The sequence below is a fragment of the Marasmius oreades genome, chromosome 8 (assembly GCF_018924745.1).
Source record: "Marasmius oreades isolate 03SP1 chromosome 8, whole genome shotgun sequence".
NCBI lineage: Eukaryota > Fungi > Basidiomycota > Agaricomycetes > Agaricales > Marasmiaceae > Marasmius > Marasmius oreades.
Window position 1 is genome coordinate 980,143 of NC_057330.1, and position 17,107 is coordinate 997,249.

A 17,107-nucleotide genomic window follows, 5' to 3' on the forward strand; every position below is an offset into this window, starting at 1 on the left:
CCTGGGGTCTTCAAAAATCCTGCTCCAACAGCTCTTTCAACAGATCTTTCCTTTCAATCTGTGTCATTTCTCGGACATTAAATCGTTCTTTCTCTTTGCCCTTCCCTTCTGGACATTCAAAGAATCTGTGACCTGGCTTTTTACATTTGTAACACAGGCCTTTCTTCTTCATGGCATCTATATCCATCGCATTTGGATCTGGGACGGATGTCGTTTCTTTCTTTGTTTCCGTTGTCTTTGTCATGTTGGTCAGGGGTTTGTTAACCTTCTCTGATCGTCCTGTTCCAGATCCGTGCTTTTGCGATTGGTATTCGCGGTTCTGTCGGTAACTTCGGTCCTGACTTGAAGCTTCCGTCATCCATTCTGCCAATGTCAAAGGGGTTGGGCGGAGATTCCACACCGATGTCCTCAATCCATCATTCAAACCAATCTTAAACCAGTATAGTAAGGCATCATGATTGAAGCCTGTACCATTCATTATGCCTTTGAACTGTGTGATGTATTCATCAGCAGTTCCTTTCCCTTGTGTCAATTTCGTGAGTTTTGTCTGAAGTTCGTCTTTTGTGGAGGAGTATTTGAAATAAGCAATGAAGGCTGTTCTGAAGTTCTCCCAGGTTGTGATCGCATCTGCTGATTCTTCAACAATTAATTTCCGCTGAAGGTCAGCCCAGTTGGTGGCTATATCGTTAGCTCTACCGACAATGATCGAAAGTGGGTAGATGATTCGAGCTTCATCACTAACAATCTTCTTTCCTTTGAAGTAGAAGATCAAAGCGTTCAAGAAACCATCTACTTTCTCTGGAGAACCATTGAACTTTTCCAGTGCTGTGACTTCCAATTTTGGTTCCTTCTGAGTAAATTGCTGGATGTTCTCTGCGATCTGCTCAGTAGCTGTAGTTGTTTGTCATGAGGAAACTGTTAAACTGGAGAACCAAAGGAGAATTGTTCAGAAGAGTGCCCAAAGCAGCGTGAAGAAACCGGCATCATTCAGGGTTGGAGTAGGGAGTGATTGTTGTTCGGTGGAAAGGTGTATAGTGATCGGGTCTTCGGCCTGTTGGCCTTCAGGGTGTGGATCCATGAGGAATGTGTGTGTGAAATGATGGAAGGAAATGATCAATAGAACCTTGGTCTGGGCGCACAACCCTGATCTAGACCTTAGATATGTAGGTAAGAGGAATGTAGGTAAAGATCACTTATTAACTAACTGAGATCTTTTATATTTTAGATCTTCGATCAGTCTTTTCGTTCTCTTCTTCGCCAGCTACCTCACTCAGATAACTGCAGGTTGTATCGTAAGTAGGTAGGGGTAAGTAAGTATTGTGAAGTAACTACTACCACCTTTCCTAGCGTGGTCTTCACCAATCTTCACTCAAGATCGCGGGTTGTATAGTAATGTAATTACGGAGGCCGAGAACTAGTATTTGTTCATAACTGCACAGCCAACGTCTCAGGTTTTCAATAGAATCCCTGATAGCCGAAGTTTTCCTGCGAAAGGGGATTGACCCTTAAACTACCCACAGTGAAGTGGAATAGTCAGAAACTCGTTCGAAGAACTAGTGCCTACTTCAGGTGTTCAGGTCACAATTAGCTGACACGCCTGGACCATTAGCCAACAGAATTTATCCAACCGGAAACTAGAGAGAGAGAGAAAGAAAGGAAAATGTGAAACGATGAGGAAGGAGTAAGATGTAGAGTGTAGGATCAAAGGTTCGAGGTAGAAGAAGGGATGGATAGTGGAGGAACAAGGTTTTGGAATGGAGGAACATGCAACGACGTTGAGAGGAATAGAGAAGTCTTGAGCTTTTGTTAGCAATCACCAGTTCTAACCTGGTGATGACGTTGCACAAAGCTTTCAGACGATGAGAGGAGAGAAAAGAGGTTATTCTATTACTGGCAAGAATAAACCAGCTCAAGACTAAGGAAATACATGCTACTAGCTACGCTTTATATACTATTTACTAGTCCTAACATGTGTCTATGGTGTGGTATCTACAATGTGGCTACAGCATGTCGATGACTCATGAAACAGAAGAAACATGTGTCTACTGCATGTATGTAACATGTGTTTGCTGCATGTATGTACATGCAGTTGCAATGTGTACAGTACATGTGACTCAATAAGATATAGATCAGATCAGATGGAAGATAGCTATGATATGATAAGATGAAAGAAAGATAATCTAAGAGAGAAGCGAATTCATGACACTTATGAGGTGGAGGACTTTGAAAATAGATAACATTGAATCTATGTTCTATGTTAGTATACTTCTGCTATTATAAAGTTGAATAGATCATCTTAGATTAATGAGGCTAGAGGAATATTGAATTATAGGGATTCCTAAATTATAACTCAAATATAGTGAGGAGCATAAGGATGTCGCGTTGGTCACGTTGGTGACGCGTGTCCCTGTGCCGAGTGTGCCGTGCTCCGAGCACGTGTTTCCGTGAAAATCGCTGGGTGGACAGTCGCCATCGATCTGTGCCTTTGACTGCCATCTGTCTGCGGTCGTTGAAGATTCATTTTTCTCTGTTCTTTCTCGCTCTCAAACTCTACCGTCTCCTTCTTAGCGCTTGGTAGAGCTTTTTCTCTCACACCAACGACGAGTTCATACTCAAACACGAGGATCTCAACGTGTACAAAGGATAACCGACAACGACAGCTCTCCATCTTATCATCGACCAGCAGCAGTGGTTGAAACATACTCTCAGGATTGGTCGCACCACCATCCACAACCTTGTGTAACCAGAAAACCCCCGTAGCCTGTTCCAGGCACACCACCGACTGTCCACCACCCAAGCCCAGGACCATATCCATTCATGGAGCGTGACATACTAACAAAGTTTACAGGCGAACTCGATGGTTCCCTCAATCCGCATATTTTCATCTCCAACGTCCACATTTTCTATCTTTCCAGTCACGTTTCCACGGACGCATACGTAACTACCTTCGCATTGTTCCTCGATCCAGATAGCGTAGCAATGCGTTGGTATGACGAGGAAATCAAAGGCAAAGTAACGGTATGGGAAGAGCTGGTGAAGAAATTCAAGCAGAGGTTTCCCATACAGCTATCGTCGTTCCAGGAACTATATCAAGTAGCCTGGAAACGCCGAGACCGTAATGCCCTTTTCCAGGATGTCGAACCTGGCCAAAAGCACAAATCCCTAAAAATTTTCTTCGAACTCAATGAAGACCCCCAAGAACGCATATTGGTCATTCCTGAATATCGAGCAGCTCTTTCCGATGCAAAACGCTGGTTTGTCGGACAAACGCCCCTCAAAACAAAGTTTACAGAGGAGGACTTTTATTGGAGGTCACCGGTTTCTGAGGGTGAAGGTGAAGGTGAAGACCGGCAAATGGACATCGATGTCCCAGATGTCGATGACACTGAGTGGTCCGATCCAAGCTGTCCCTATTCTACTTTTATCGTCTGTGGGATGCCTGGCATCGGTAAGTCTTACTATACTTACGAGGATAACCTCTTACTGACATTTGTCTGCAGGGAAAACCTGCTTTCTTTATTACGTTCTTGTAGAACGTCTCCTCCGAAATCTTCCCACTTGTTTTCAGACCGAAAAAAGCAGCTTTACCTATTGGTGTGCCGAGGGCGTGTCTGAGATTAGTACCCTGGGTAAGTTCCGACGGAGACTATCCAATGATGTCTGGTTTCTTGTCGACTCAAACCAGTTCATCGACTCTCCCGACGCCAACATATTGGCTTCCGGTGCAAGAATAATCCAAGCGGCTTCTCCACGGAAGGCTCGTCTCCAATGGGCGGAGAAGCGAAGCGCCTACACCTATAAGTGGTTCATGAAGCCTAGCCCGTTACCAGAGCTGTTGATGATGTGCGCTACGTGTATATTATTTATTACTACAGTCTTCTCACATCTTGCATAGGAGGCCCTTTTGGCCCTCTTACCCCAGTGCCCTGACAGAAGAACAAGTGACGACATTTGCGGAGAAATATGGGCCATCCCCTCGCCTGATCATTCACTATGCGCGTCGTCTCGACGGATACAGTCGTGTCCTGCAGTCCAAGATTAGCATGCTCGATTTCGACAAGCTCAAACAACTGGTTATTGAGATGAAACACTCGGACATCCACGACGACACTCTTTCACATTGGATCTTTGGTGTATATCCAGATTTTCAACGCGACCAAACTACAGTCGATTACCTTACAAGACATATTTACGGTCTCATAAAAACAGCTTTCTCTGACAACTGGAGATTACATGCCCGGAACATGTATAGACTGTTCAACTCTGCTTCGCAGACGCGAGGCGCCGCAGGGCATCTTTTGGAGGATGTACTTCATGGGGACTTGCCATTGGGGGGTCACTGGGAGGTGACCGAGCTGTTCAAGCGTGCAAAAAGGTTACAATCACAAAAAAATACCATATTCACAACACCCACCCCCGAAGAGTCCAGAAACGTCAAATACTTTTTCATCGGCTCCGATCCAGCCATTGTCGAAGCCGTTCCCGAAAGTCATGACCCACAACCTCTCAGGGTGTATCGGTATCGCCCCGGCGAAGTTAAATCCATTTACTTCAGCAATCTGGGCTACTATCGACCGTATGCTCAAAATCAAGCAACGTTCGATTCCTTGATTGTTAATCACCAGAGCAAATCCGTATTTGCGTTGCAGTTTACCGTTTCAAGTGAACACAGCGTCAGCAAGTACGGAATGAAGTTCTTGAAGGACCACTTCAGCAACTACAAGTGTTACTACATTCTGGTTAGTGATCAGAAGGACGTCAAACTTCCGGTACTCAGTGACTACGATCAAATGTGGCAGTCACTGTGGCATTTGTATGTTACGGAGGATGCGCTGTTCTCAAAACGTTAAGCTGGAGTTGATTATAAGTACTGCGGTCTCTGATTCTGTCTGTTATATTGTAACCATCCCGTTCTGTACCTAGTCTCTTGCTAGTCTCGATAGCTTGCTTTTCACGAAAGCTTTAAGTTCTAGACTTGTAGTGAATAATCAGTGTGTGCCAGAAACTCATGAAGACCACGTGAATACTTTTTTTTTTTTTTTTTTTTTTTTTTTTGTGGAGCGTTGTCAAATGACAGAGGTGAGCAGACGCCTAGCTGTCCCCGCTGCCAGCAGCTGGGCCGACCGAAGTCGGTGCTCGTTCCTCCCGCTAGGATGCAAGGGATTGAAACCTTGCTAAAGTTTAGAACCACCTGAGGAAACGCCGTTACGCGCGAAGTGTGAGACTCGGGTAAGCATCTCTTCGTCAGCTGAGGTTGTATAGCGCGCAAAGCGGCTTCAGACCTCCTAGCTGACGCGTCCTTGATGTTACCCCATACTCACTAAAACCCCAGTCCCCGCTTGTGAACTCACCGTGCGGAGATTTTCTAGAAGCTCAATTGTTATCCCTTTCCAAGTATTTTTTACAACGTGTTCTGGTAAGGCTTTTTTTCCGTAGGAGTTTTTATTCATCATGAGCTTATTGATCTGTAGACGATTCTTGATGGCATAAATCCATCTATTCACTACTTCGCTTTTTGACGGAGTCTCTTCGTTGGCGATTGTCTTTTGGTTTCTTATTTTCCAGATAAGGAAGGCAGATTCCGAGATCAGGATTTGGAAAAGACGTGAGTCACCGATTTTTGTTTTTCCTTTATCATTCCTGAACTTGATTTGGCTGCATGCCAGGATCGTACCCACTTTTGGTGGTATCCACTCTTGTCCAGCTATTTTCCACACCGTTTCGGCTAGTTCCCATATTTTCTTCAATTCCGATTCTTTACATTTGATGAGGATGTGTTTGATTGATTCGGTTTTTCCGCAAAATGCACACTGTGCTCTGTCTTCGAGGTTGGGGACTGATTTCCAGAAGTTACCGGTTCGGTATCCGCCGTGTAGTAGCAGGAAAAGGAAATTCCGGATGTTCCTCGAGACGGTTTTGTTTCGTAGTGAGTTCCAGATTTGCTGGTTTGACGGTTCTATGCCTGACAATTTTCTCGCAGCTTTTCTTGCCTTTTTTAGGTTTTTCCTAGTTTTCCTTCTGTCTCTCGCTTCTTGGAATTTAAAGGATTCCGCTTTGATGGACTTTATGCCTTGATATGCGATGGCTTGGGTGATTTTTGACAGTTTAGCTCCGGATGTTTTTAGTGCTGGTGGTACGGTCATATCGATAAGGTCCGGGTTTATTTTGGTTCTCCCTTCTTCTGCTAGCTGATCAGCTTTCTCGTTGCCCTCTATGCCAGAGTGCCCTTTGACCCATTTAAAATGTACGTTCGTTTTCCTGCTCCGTAGCCTTGCAGCTGTGGTCTTGATCATATGAGCGTTCTCAACTCCAATGAAGCCTTTGTCTTCCCATTTTGAGATGTGTTTGGTGAGTCTGTCAATTGCGTATCTGGAGTCACTGTGAATAATCAAATCCCGTGGTGGTATTTTTTCCGCAGCTTCCTTAATTGCCAGGAGTTCTCCTATTTGGTTCGAAGGGTTCAGTTCCAAGGGAACTTTAATGGCTCTCGTTAGCGTTTCGTCGTGGTTCACGAAGATCCCTGCGCCTGCTGAGGCTTTCTCTAGGCCATTGTTGATGCAGGATCCATCTGTGTAGACCGCCGTGGGTTCCTGGTCATTTGGTGGGTATCTTTCCGTGTCCGGTAGGTCTTCGTTTGGATTACCGTTTGTGAATATTCTAAAGGCGTCTGCTAGAGTGCCGTCAGTCGTTATTTTCGGGTTGAAGGGGATTTTGTTTTCGTTCGGATTTGGATTCAAGGTCTCATAATCCTCGGGGAGTTTGCACAGGGGGTTCCATTTGGGAGGGAGTGCTTGAAGTAAAATTTCGGCCCTTTGGAAGCATTTGTCTGGATGTTTGCAGCCTGTGTGTTTCCTAGTTTTTCGGCAGCCTTTGCATTGGCAGTGTGCTGATTTCTGATGTCGTCTAGATCTCCTTAGTTTAGCTAGTTGTTCAGCTTCGCCTACTGTCCTCAGTACGTGCCATACTTTTAGGCAGACATTTGTTTTTATATTGTTTCTATAGACTGATCTGGAAGTGGTGCATTTAGTGTGGTACCAAACTGGCATAGATCTTATGATTTTACGAGAGAATGCCATGCCTTCAATAGCTAAGTTGTATTTTTTCGCGGTGTCAGTCAACTTTTGAAGGTCCTTTGGAAGGTTTTTCCTCGCTGGCTTCCAGTTTTGGAGGAACGGATTTTGACGTAGTTCTGGGTCGACACATTCGTCAGCCGTTCTAATTGCTAAGGCCAATTGTCTATTGACAAAATGAGCCCAGATGGGGCAATCACCATTTAGTTTAAGGTACGATTGGATCCATGTTATCATTATAGCTTCGTTCCGAGCAGATATATCAAAAACTTTCTTTCCTCCTTTGCTCAAGTCAGCGTACATTGTTTCCTTGTTAATTGTGTGACTCACTTTATTACCCCATATGAATTTATTAATTCTTTTATCTAGGAGCTTTTCTATCTCTTCTGGCATACCTTGTACTTTGGTTAAGTATTGGGTCATTCCTGCTATGACCATTTGGATGATTAATCTACGTCCTTCCATTGTTGGGTGACCTTGTTCCCATCTTGCGAGGGCTCTATCAATTTTGTCCAGTGTCTTTGACCAAACGGCTGTTTGGTCGACATTATTTCCGATCCAGCCCCCTAAGATACGGGCTGCTTCTCCGTCTTTCAGTAGGTGAACGTGTTCTTTGAAGGGGGTGCTTTCGATTTCGCCGCTTGTTGTTCGGTGCAGTAGAACCGAGGATCTAAAGTCCGGTGTTCCGATTGGGATTACTTCAGTTTTGTTGATGTTGAATTTTGCGCCAGATGCTTGGCACCAGGTCTCTAGGATTTGTTTTAGGTCTGACCAGTCATCGTCTTTTGACAGGTAGACTGTTGTATCATCTGCAAAAAGAGTCGCGATAAGTCTCTCTTTCTTGTCTGGAATTTTGATTCCTTTTAGTTCTGATAATCTCAACATTATTGCTAGGGGTTCGATTGCGATGTCGAAGATTAAGCACGATAGGGGGTCGCCTTGTCGGACGCCTCTTACTACTTTGAATGGTTTCTCGCTTTTGATGCTGTTTACTACTACATATGTATGTGCGTCCTCGTAGAGTGATTTGATTGTTGATATAAATCTTGCAGGGAAATTGAAGTTTTCTAGTGTTTTCCATAGATAGTCGTGTTCAATTCGATCATACACTTTCTCTTGATCTAGTGCTACGATTACACCATTTTCTTCCGTAGCTTCTGCATATTCCAGGACTCTTTTAGCGAGCCATACGTGGTCATATATTTGGCGTCCTGGTACGAATCCGGCCTGGCTTGGATGAATGATATTGGGTGCTGATTTTGCTAGCTTGATGGATAGGGCTTTGGTAAATATTTTGTAGTCCGTGTTTAGCAGAGATATGGGGCGATAGTTGGCAATTTCAGATTTGTCTCCTTTTTTGTATAATGGACACATCCAGCTTTCGGCGAAGTTTGTTCCTCTGGATTTGCCATGCCGTTCGATGTCGTTAAATAGGATTTGAAGTGTGCTGATTATGTCGAAGGCAGGTTTGTTTTCTCTTTCTGCTGTTCTGTAGCGAGCATCTTGAGATTTGTAGAGTTCGTAGGTTAGGCCGTCGAGGCCAGGGGCTGTTCCGTTTTTGGATGCTCTGAGTGCTATCTCTATATCGTCTCTGTCAAGTTCATTATTTAATTTAGCGGCTTCTTCATCTCGGAGTTTGACGTTAATTGAGTTCATGACTTCTGTTGTAGCTGTAGTGTGTACTATTACCTCTTCTGGGTTAATCATTTTGTCTTTATATTGGATACCGTTATGATATGAGCAAGCTAGATTTGCCATTCGTTGAGAGTCAGTTATGTATTTTGGGTCATCTGGATCATCTACACCTCGGTTTCCAGGTCGGTTTGGGTTGCGGTGTAGTCTGGTTATAAGTTCACGAGGTGATTTATCTTTGTTCAGCTGTGACCAGTACTTGCTGATTACTTCTCCTTCAAGTCTATTCCTAATGGCAGTTGAGATCCGTGAGCTGTTATGTCTTTGCAGTTCTAGGTTCTTGATTTTTTCGATTATGGGGGTGGAGGCGAGGATACGGCCTTCTGCTGTTAGTGATTCGTCGTTTGTAATTAGCTCCAGTCTGGATTCCAGGTATGCTATTTCGCGTTTTTGGGTAGGGGTAACTATTTTTGCTCGTTCCTTTGCTTTGTCTTTGATTTTATTTTTGACAGTCTCCCATAAGGTTTGTGGGTTATATTGTTCTGTTCGTACTCCTTGGAGCGTACTTCGCGACATTTGTTCTGTGATTTTCATTCCTTCTTCTTTTATGTGGGCCGTTAGTTCTCTATCTTTGTTTATGTGTAGGGGCCAGATCCACCGAGTATTTCCTGATTCGGGGGAATTTTCATTTGAGAGTTTGACCGTGACCATGCTGTGGTCGGTTTTTATTCCAATTGCGTTTTTTATTTGCCATTCAAATGCCAAGTTAAATAGTCTCTGTTTTATATAGATTCTGTCTATCCTGGAGCAGGACCCAGTTTGTTTTTGTCTATAGGTGTAAGCTAGGGTTTGCGGGTATGTATCTCTCCAGCCATCGATTAGTTGAAGTTCTGATCTCAGTGTGTCTAGAGCGTCAACAGGGCTGGCCGGGTCTCTGTGCATCGGATATCGGTCTATCGAGTCTTCTACTATGTTGAAGTCACCTCCTAGGATGTCGGGATTCCGCATGTTGGGGTGGTGGTTGAAAAAGTTTAGTATTCTTTCCCATAGGCTTTTGTTGGCGGTGTGGTTATTTGGGGCGTATATACCCAGAATAGACAGTTTTTCAGAGTCATGCCATGTAATTTCCAGAAGGAGCGCGTGGCCCGGGACTATTTCATGGGAGACAATGTTTTTGTATTTTACTAAGTCTTTATTTATTACTATGGCGACACCTTTTGCGTTCTCGCTCTCCGGATATTCGGAGTAATGGATGTCGAGTCTTCTGCCTAAGAGGTTTGAAAGTCGTTGGTGTCTGTCGTGTGTTAAGTGGGCTTCTCCTACGATGAGGATGCCTAGTTTTTGTTCTTTGATTAGTTGGTTCATATGAACCCATTTGCTATTTTGAGGGTCGTTGAAATTCGTGGTATTACCTAGGCCACCAACGTTGAGAGCGCCGATTTTAATCCCGGATTTCTTTTTTCGAGATTTGCGTTGTCGGTTTTGGTTTACAGTGTGGTCAGCTCTTGAGGGTTGATCCGGTTGGTCTATGTTGAGTCCAAAAAGGTTGTCATATCTCGTTCTATCCGTGCTTGGTAGGGATATGTTGGGGATCGTTTGGTTTAGTGTTTCATTTTCTTCTTCCCCTTCTGTTTGGACTTGGTTTTGTGTGTTGTCGTCAATGATCCTATCGATCTCATCCATGAGCTCATACATTGCTTCTTGTTGTTCTGGGTTTCTTAGAATGTTCTCGGCAGACTGAGTTTCGTCTGAGTCGTTATCCTGGGTGTGGATGACATTGTCTGGGATTTCCAGTTCACTCTGGTTGTTTAAGGGCACCTCGTTGGTTGAGTGAATGAATCTCATTTGAGATACCTCTCTGGTTTGAGGGTGGGGCGATAAGCTATTGCTTTGCCCGCTGCTAGTTGCAGCGTTTACACTCTGTTGAGTGTTTCGCTCGCTGTGAGCCCAAACAATGGGGGTTGCAAATGTTTGCGACGTGTTTGTACCATTTGTTTGTGTGCCCCCACCTAGAGAAGTCGAGTCTTCCTTGACAGTGGGGTAGTCGGGGGCGGGACTACCGCCACTGTCTCCGACTCTGCCGTTACGATAAGCCAATAGACCGGGAATGCATACCTTTAAGTTGGAGTTAGACGTTGAGAGAGTTGAAATTGGGTGGACCCACTTCCCAGCTTGCGAGGCCGAGAAGCGTATGGGTCCTGTTGAATGAGCTGCGAAAATGGAGGGTCTCGCCGATCCTGGGGTCGAGCGGGTCTCCATTTTGCTTGCCAGGACTGCTGGCGGGCAGGCTCCTCCTAAATAGGACTACCTGAAGGGAGCTTAGCATCCGAGGCTGTCCTGAGGGTTCGTGGGCCTCAGTCAGTAATCTCTCGAAGCTAAGGTGCACAAACGATTTCCGCTCGCGTCTTCTTCCAGCCCCAGGAAGCCAGGAATGTATCGTGTTCGAACGTTAGGTAGCAGTTGAGCTTTATGGATAGTCGTGTATTCTTCGTAAGTATTGTACAGATTGTGTATATAGGGTGATATCTTCAACTGGGTTCTAGTTGGGGGTGGATGTGAAATATGATTGTTTCGGTGACTTGTCTATAGAGGGGTTTTGTGATGATCGCTGACTTCATGCGTTCTACTATGTGACGCTTGACCCTGTCCTTTCGATTTTTCTTTCCGTCGCTATAGTTGGATACGAGTTCTCTCGTCTCGGTCTATTGTGAGGCGGCATTGGTCGGTGGAGATGTGGTGTGGGTTGTGACGTGGTGGGTGCTGAGACCTTGTTTGGGGGAGTCCGCGTAGTAGCGTGTGATGAGTGTTGTGGTCTATATGCATGTCGACGTCGACGTCGACGTTGTGGGTCTGTTGGACTTCTATATGGACCTCTGTCAGGATTATAGTTGGGAGGCAGTTTTGCTCACCACGTGTAATTTTCGTGCGTCTGGGTTTTTCCCTCAGATCTCCATTCCTCTGTTGGAGGAATCCACCGGTGACTCGTTTGTGTGGAGAGAAGGTTGCATTGAACTTCTGTTGGCAAATTGATGCCCTAACTGCACGTTTGGCAGGTGGGGGACTCTTACTTGCCCATCTTGAAAATTTGATGGTGGTGGTAAGAGGTCACGTTCCCCCTCGACCACGTGAATACTTGCAACTGTAAATCAACAAGCGCTGGAGAATGGCTAATTAAGGATCCCCTGTACGCTCTTATGCTCAAGAGGCGTAGACCTCCTTCTCAATCGCTAGTTTCAAAAAAGAATAAGAAATTGAGGCACGAAAACCCATCCACCTTACCCTGGAAAACTACTTTGTGACCTTTGGAGACTGGAATCGACGGTGATGGTATACTCGAACTGGAGGAAGTAGAGGGCGTGGAGGTTTTATATGAAGAGAGAGACGGAGGAAGGATTGCCAGGTTCAATGTAATTGGTATATTCTATTCGTTCTTCTCAAAGGGATTGAACTTGGCTTCTACAGGTTGTGCGGAATGAAGATGACGATGAAAATGAAAGGATGGAGGATATTGATAGCGAGGGGAACGATGCCTTCGATAACGAGCCTGTCGAGACAGAACAAGTGCATTTTGACTGTAATTATGTGCCTCATCGTCTTCTGGATAGCCTCTCCCTGCCGTACAGCAGAACAAGATGGCATTCTTTCGCCCTGCATCCCCAACTGTTAGGCTCCCTCTCTCAAAACAAATTTTCATCACCTACGCCAATACAAGAAAAGTCTCTCCCATTGGCTTTAAAAGGGTGTGACATTGTTGGTGTTGCTCAGATGGTATGAATGCTCTCCTGTACAACTTTTAAGATTCTCATACGTTTACTATACAGGGATCCGGTAAAACCCTTGCGTATGGCTTGCCTATCTTGCATAGACTGTTACATGATGGCCGACCGAAGAAGAAGTCCAAACGCCCGCTCCGTGCACTGATATTGGCTCCGACAAGAGAATTGGCGCTGCAGGTCTCTTCACATCTGAATATGGCTCTGAATTCCTCGAGCACCAATATCAACGAAGAAGAGGATGAGTGTTCCCTGAAAAAGAATAAACGGAAAGGGAAAGACAAGGAAGTATCTGAGGCTGAAGAGCCGACGTCTCAACCGCCCGGGAAGAAACCACCGCCGGTAGTTAGCATCGCAGCGATTGTAGGTGGGATGTCTGCGCAAAAACAGAGACGAATACTCAATCGAGGAGTTGACGTTCTCATTGCAACGCCTGGTCATTTGTGGGATATCATGCAGGAGGTACGTCAATATTTACTTGTTTTGAGGTGGCTACGTTCTGTTTACAAGCAGCGATCTAGGATGACATACTTGCGAAGGAGATCTGACATGACCTGCGTTTTCTAGTCTTAGATGAGGCAGACCGAATGATTGAAGCCGGCCATTTCAAGGAACTAGATGGGATCTAGCGTCTCACGTTGAGACCGGACAAGTACGTTTATCGAGCAACAAGTTTATGACTTCAGTCTCTCAACACCATGTTGTTTCACAGTTCAGAAAACATTCCTGACGATGAAGGGTCTAAGACTGAAGGCAAGGCAGAGGTCATCTCAGCAGATGCCGAAACACGACTCCAAACCTTTGTCTTCTCTGCAACAATGAGTAAGGAGCTCCAGCGAAACGTTAAAGAATCTCGGCCTAAGAACTCGGGAGGAAAGCATCGACAAGCCACGTCGACATTGGGTCGGTCCTATTATGTTTTTTACCGACACTCCTTTCTCAGCCGGCCTTGTAGATGACCTCTTACTTTGCCTTGATGTGCGCGACCCAGAAGGCCCTGAGGTTATTGATCTCAGCCCGGAGCACGGGGTCGTCGACACGCTGGTCGAAAGTAAAGTGGAGTGTCTGGTGGCTGACAAGGTGACTAAAAACTACCGTTCCTAAAGTCAAATCGTTCAAGTTGAGCATTGCCCGAATTCCCCAGGACATGTATATATATTATTTCCTGCTGCGCTATCCAGGACGAACCATTGGTATTCTTGTCAGCGATTGATGGTGTTCGACGGTTGTTACCGTTACTGGAGATGCTTGGCCAGAAAGTTTACCCAATTCATTCCCAGCTGGAGATGAGACAATGGCTGAAGAATCTGGATAGGTCAGTCAGCTTGTGATTTCGCCCCAGATTATCCTGCAACTTACTTACTTGGTTTGAACAGATTCAAGTCGTCGTCAAAATCCGTTCTGCTGGCAACAGATATTGCAGCTCGTGGATTGGACATCAAAGGGGTGGATCATGTTGTACATTATCAAGTGCCACGCTCTGCCGATGTCTATGTGCGTCGAAATGGTCAGCCCGTGCGGGAGGCAAGGGCTTTAGTTTATTATTAATCACGCCAGACAAGAGGAAAGCGATCGCAGGTGTTATTGTGTCGTTTTCGGCAGGCAGAGGTGCGTGGCTTACCTCAGTTTACCAACACGGGAAGAAATCAGGTTGGCGAGCCGACAAGCGGCAAGAAACAAACTGCTGACCTTCAATCTTTTTCATTCTCTCTTTCCGTTACTGAGGCCCCGACTTTACATGCTCGAGAGGTCGAACCATCATGAAGGCCGCGGTCTCGATGCTCAATTTGCCAGTTTTGGACATTCTGTTATGCGGTTTGGTGCGTTATAAGAATTGTTTGAATTTCCATAGCTTGACTTTTTGTTTCGCTAGGTAAACAAGCAGATGAAAGAGATAATCCAGCAATCGTGCGCTCTTCAATACAAGTTTAAATCCTATCATGATTCACCTTTAGTGACGCCTCTATGAACTCTCCGCCACAATGAAGAGTTTGGCACACACTCGCGTCAACAGCACGCTATCGTTCACGATTTATGCACACAGGTACTTTGTACGAGTTTCAAAGCAGAAAATTTAGCCAGAGCAAAGAAAACGAACAAAATCCAGGATCTAATCTTCATGTAGGCTGATCTGCCTGCATCATATACTTTCCCGTTTCTCTCAGCAGCTATCCTGCACCAGGATATAATCTCAATGTAGGCTGATCTGCCTGGGTCGGACATCCAAAGAAGGCTTATGTTGGCGATCCGGAAAACAGACTCCATTGCTGCTGCATCTACACTCATACTAAATCGTCAGCCCACTCCTTCGTATTCTTCTTCCGTTCTGGTACATTTCTTAATCCACCTCCCCACTGGCAGGAGGTCTGGGCAGGCCACCCATTTACGTGGAATCCAACGATATTCACAAATGATCATGACCCGCAGTTATTATACGACATTGTACCTCCTCCCTCTTTCCCGACTGTGGTACCTCCCTTGACCTCCGAAATTGATCCCACCCCGGCCTTTCCTTTATCGACATCAAGGCCTTCGCCTCTTTCCTTCCTGTTGCCCGAATCCCCAACCTCTGAGCTGCATGATCTCATCTCTAGTGATGTTATACGGTTCCGGTTCGAGCCGGTTCTGTACGGTCGAACCGGTTCCAACATCGGTTCTGAACTGTGGAGAACTGGAACCAGAACCGGAGTCTAGAGGATTTTGGAACCGCGGCTCGACCGGTTCAAACTCAGTTCCGGACTGGTTCCAGTTGCCGTGGGTTTGAAGAGCCAGCGGCATGATGCCGAGCTGTATAATCCATCAGATACTCCCGATATCAATATAATTTATTACTGTACAACACGCTGTCACAGAATTCACCATATAATTGGATCAACAACGACTGATAAGTGTGTTATGGACTTGTTTGGCAGTGTGTGTAGTTGATTTACTAATCCACTGCCAATCTGAGTGCAGTTTGTTTCAAAATTCCAGTACACAACATTGTAAAAATGGTTAGATTTAACTTGTACCACTTGTATATTATTTTTTGGTATATAATTTGTGACCAAAACCTTCAAATTATTTGTATATATGGAAGCAATAGAACCTTCGGTTCGGTTCCAGTTCGAACCAGCTTGAATCTAGAACTGTGGAGAAGCGGAAGCAGAACCGCCTTTCTCTCAAAAGTGGAAGTTGGTCAGAGCTGGCTTGGACCGGAACCGAACCAGATAACATCACTACTCATCTCTCTTCCAGAATTCTCACAAAGTTCTCAATCCTTTTTGTTTCATAAAGCTGCTTCATCCTCTCCACAACATTCAACTCCTTCATTTTGACATAGCATCTACAAGCCATCAGAGCCGATTCCTTGGAAGGTTAAAGAATATCATGGCAAGACAACCTGAGTCTGCCACCTGGGCATAAGATGTCATTCAAGGAGGCTCTAAGTGAAGTTTCCAAAGGAGTTTTTATCAAACTGGTATGTCCCGAATGGCTGATGGGATTCTGGGAGAAGACACGTAAAGTGAAATTGGCGTTTGACAAATTGGACGTATGCTCATCAACTTTTCCTGTTGCAACCTCTATTGATAATCTGCTTTCTGCTTTAGCAATATATGCAGAGAAGAAAGAAGAGCATTACAATCTTTTTAGCAGTCTTATGGATGTGAACGACTCTCCAGGTTTTGGGCAAGCTCCGCTGACTGAGCAGGAGGTGATAGGAAATATATTCATTTTCCTGATTGCTGGGCATGAGGTCAGTACTTACCTCTCTCATTCGATGGAAGGTTGTCAACCATTGCACATACTTAGACAACTGCACATGCTCTGGCATATACATTAGGGCTTTTGGTGTTGTACTAGGAAGAGCAGGAGATCCTCTACCAGTATATCAAGTCGGTAATAATGCTGTGTAACACCACTAAATATGGCTAGTAAACACACCTCAAGCACGAAGTGCGCAAACCAAAACCACACCAAGGAGAGTATACACAAGTGTAAGGGGTGGAGGTCGGTATTCTTAAGGCTTTAGTTTTCACTAAGAGGCACCAAGAAAGATAGAATATGTGGGGTCTTCGGTTTTATAGTAGTTTCAATCAAGGTTCTTTCACTACAAGAGTGACAATATGATTCACAAATCCCAAAATTCGATATCTGACTTTTCAACAAAGCTTTTACAAGTCTTCACCGAAGTTCGGTTTCAAGTTCAATATCCAAACTAGACAATAGCAATCCAAATTCAATATAAGTCCAAATTGACTTCAATATCCAGAGTTCAATTCCAAGACAATATGCCAATACCAAATTCAATTGCAATAATCTAATCTATCCTTCCAAACACAGAACACCAACTTCAGTGAAGACTGGGGCAAAGGTCAAATCTCAAGCGAATCCTAGTAGGTGAACTGCGTCTCCTCTCATAGGCTGCTGGGGGAAATCCCTCTTTCCTGCCCTCCTTATATACAGTTTTTCTAATAGATAATAGTAAAAGTCCAAAATGTGTGTGAAACTGGTAAATAATAATGAAATCCCTTTCAGTCGAACAGAAACTCGCTTAATCGGGTATAATACAAGAGTTTTATGTGCTGAAGTGCCCAATCGAATATTAAACTGAATATCTGTTCCTTGTTTCCTGGTTGCGATGTAGGGACT

At 44.8% G+C, this 17,107-nt stretch overlaps 5 protein-coding genes across 5 annotated transcripts; all 5 read left to right on the plus strand.

The window, feature by feature from the left end:
* The first annotated feature begins 2,466 nt into the window (after positions 1-2,466).
* E1B28_012217 (uncharacterized protein) lies at positions 2,467-4,955 on the plus strand. The gene is made up of 3 exons (XM_043157304.1): positions 2,467-3,448; positions 3,501-3,843; positions 3,899-4,955. Exons 1-3 carry the CDS (start codon positions 2,818-2,820, stop codon positions 4,848-4,850), a joined length of 1,926 nt encoding a protein of 641 aa, XP_043004671.1. The 5' UTR covers positions 2,467-2,817; the 3' UTR covers positions 4,851-4,955.
* A 7,245-nt stretch (positions 4,956-12,200) lies between these two features.
* Positions 12,201-13,023, plus strand: E1B28_012218 (uncharacterized protein; the record flags this gene model as incomplete). The annotated part of the gene is made up of 3 exons (XM_043157305.1): positions 12,201-12,470; positions 12,524-12,937; positions 12,997-13,023. 3 exons carry the CDS (start codon positions 12,201-12,203, stop codon positions 13,021-13,023), a joined length of 711 nt encoding a protein of 236 aa, XP_043004672.1.
* Positions 13,024-13,173: 150 nt separating this feature from the next.
* Positions 13,174-14,023, plus strand: E1B28_012219 (uncharacterized protein; the record flags this gene model as incomplete). The annotated part of the gene is made up of 4 exons (XM_043157306.1): positions 13,174-13,378; positions 13,431-13,555; positions 13,657-13,790; positions 13,852-14,023. The coding sequence occupies 4 exons, from the start codon at positions 13,174-13,176 to the stop codon at positions 14,021-14,023; spliced, it is 636 nt and encodes a 211-aa protein (XP_043004673.1).
* Positions 14,024-14,235: 212 nt separating this feature from the next.
* On the plus strand, positions 14,236-14,444 carry E1B28_012220 (uncharacterized protein; the record flags this gene model as incomplete). Its single annotated transcript, XM_043157307.1, has 2 exons — positions 14,236-14,295; positions 14,349-14,444. 2 exons carry the CDS (start codon positions 14,236-14,238, stop codon positions 14,442-14,444), a joined length of 156 nt encoding a protein of 51 aa, XP_043004674.1.
* A 1,437-nt stretch (positions 14,445-15,881) lies between these two features.
* On the plus strand, positions 15,882-16,318 carry E1B28_012221 (uncharacterized protein; the record flags this gene model as incomplete). Its single annotated transcript, XM_043157308.1, has 2 exons — positions 15,882-16,211; positions 16,268-16,318. The coding sequence occupies 2 exons, from the start codon at positions 15,882-15,884 to the stop codon at positions 16,316-16,318; spliced, it is 381 nt and encodes a 126-aa protein (XP_043004675.1).
* Between the last annotated feature and the right edge of the window lie 789 nt (positions 16,319-17,107).

Bases quoted from the DNA above. Each gene is read 5' to 3' on its own strand.
- E1B28_012217 (XM_043157304.1), top strand. From the start codon at position 2,818: ATGGAGCGTGACATACTAACAAAGTTTACAGGCGAACTCGATGGTTCC. The intron at 3,449-3,500 runs GTAAGTCTTACT...ATTTGTCTGCAG, and splicing joins CTGTGGGATGCCTGGCATCG to GGAAAACCTGCTTTCTTTAT. The intron at 3,844-3,898 runs GTGCGCTACGTG...CTTGCATAGGAG, and splicing joins TTACCAGAGCTGTTGATGAT to GCCCTTTTGGCCCTCTTACC.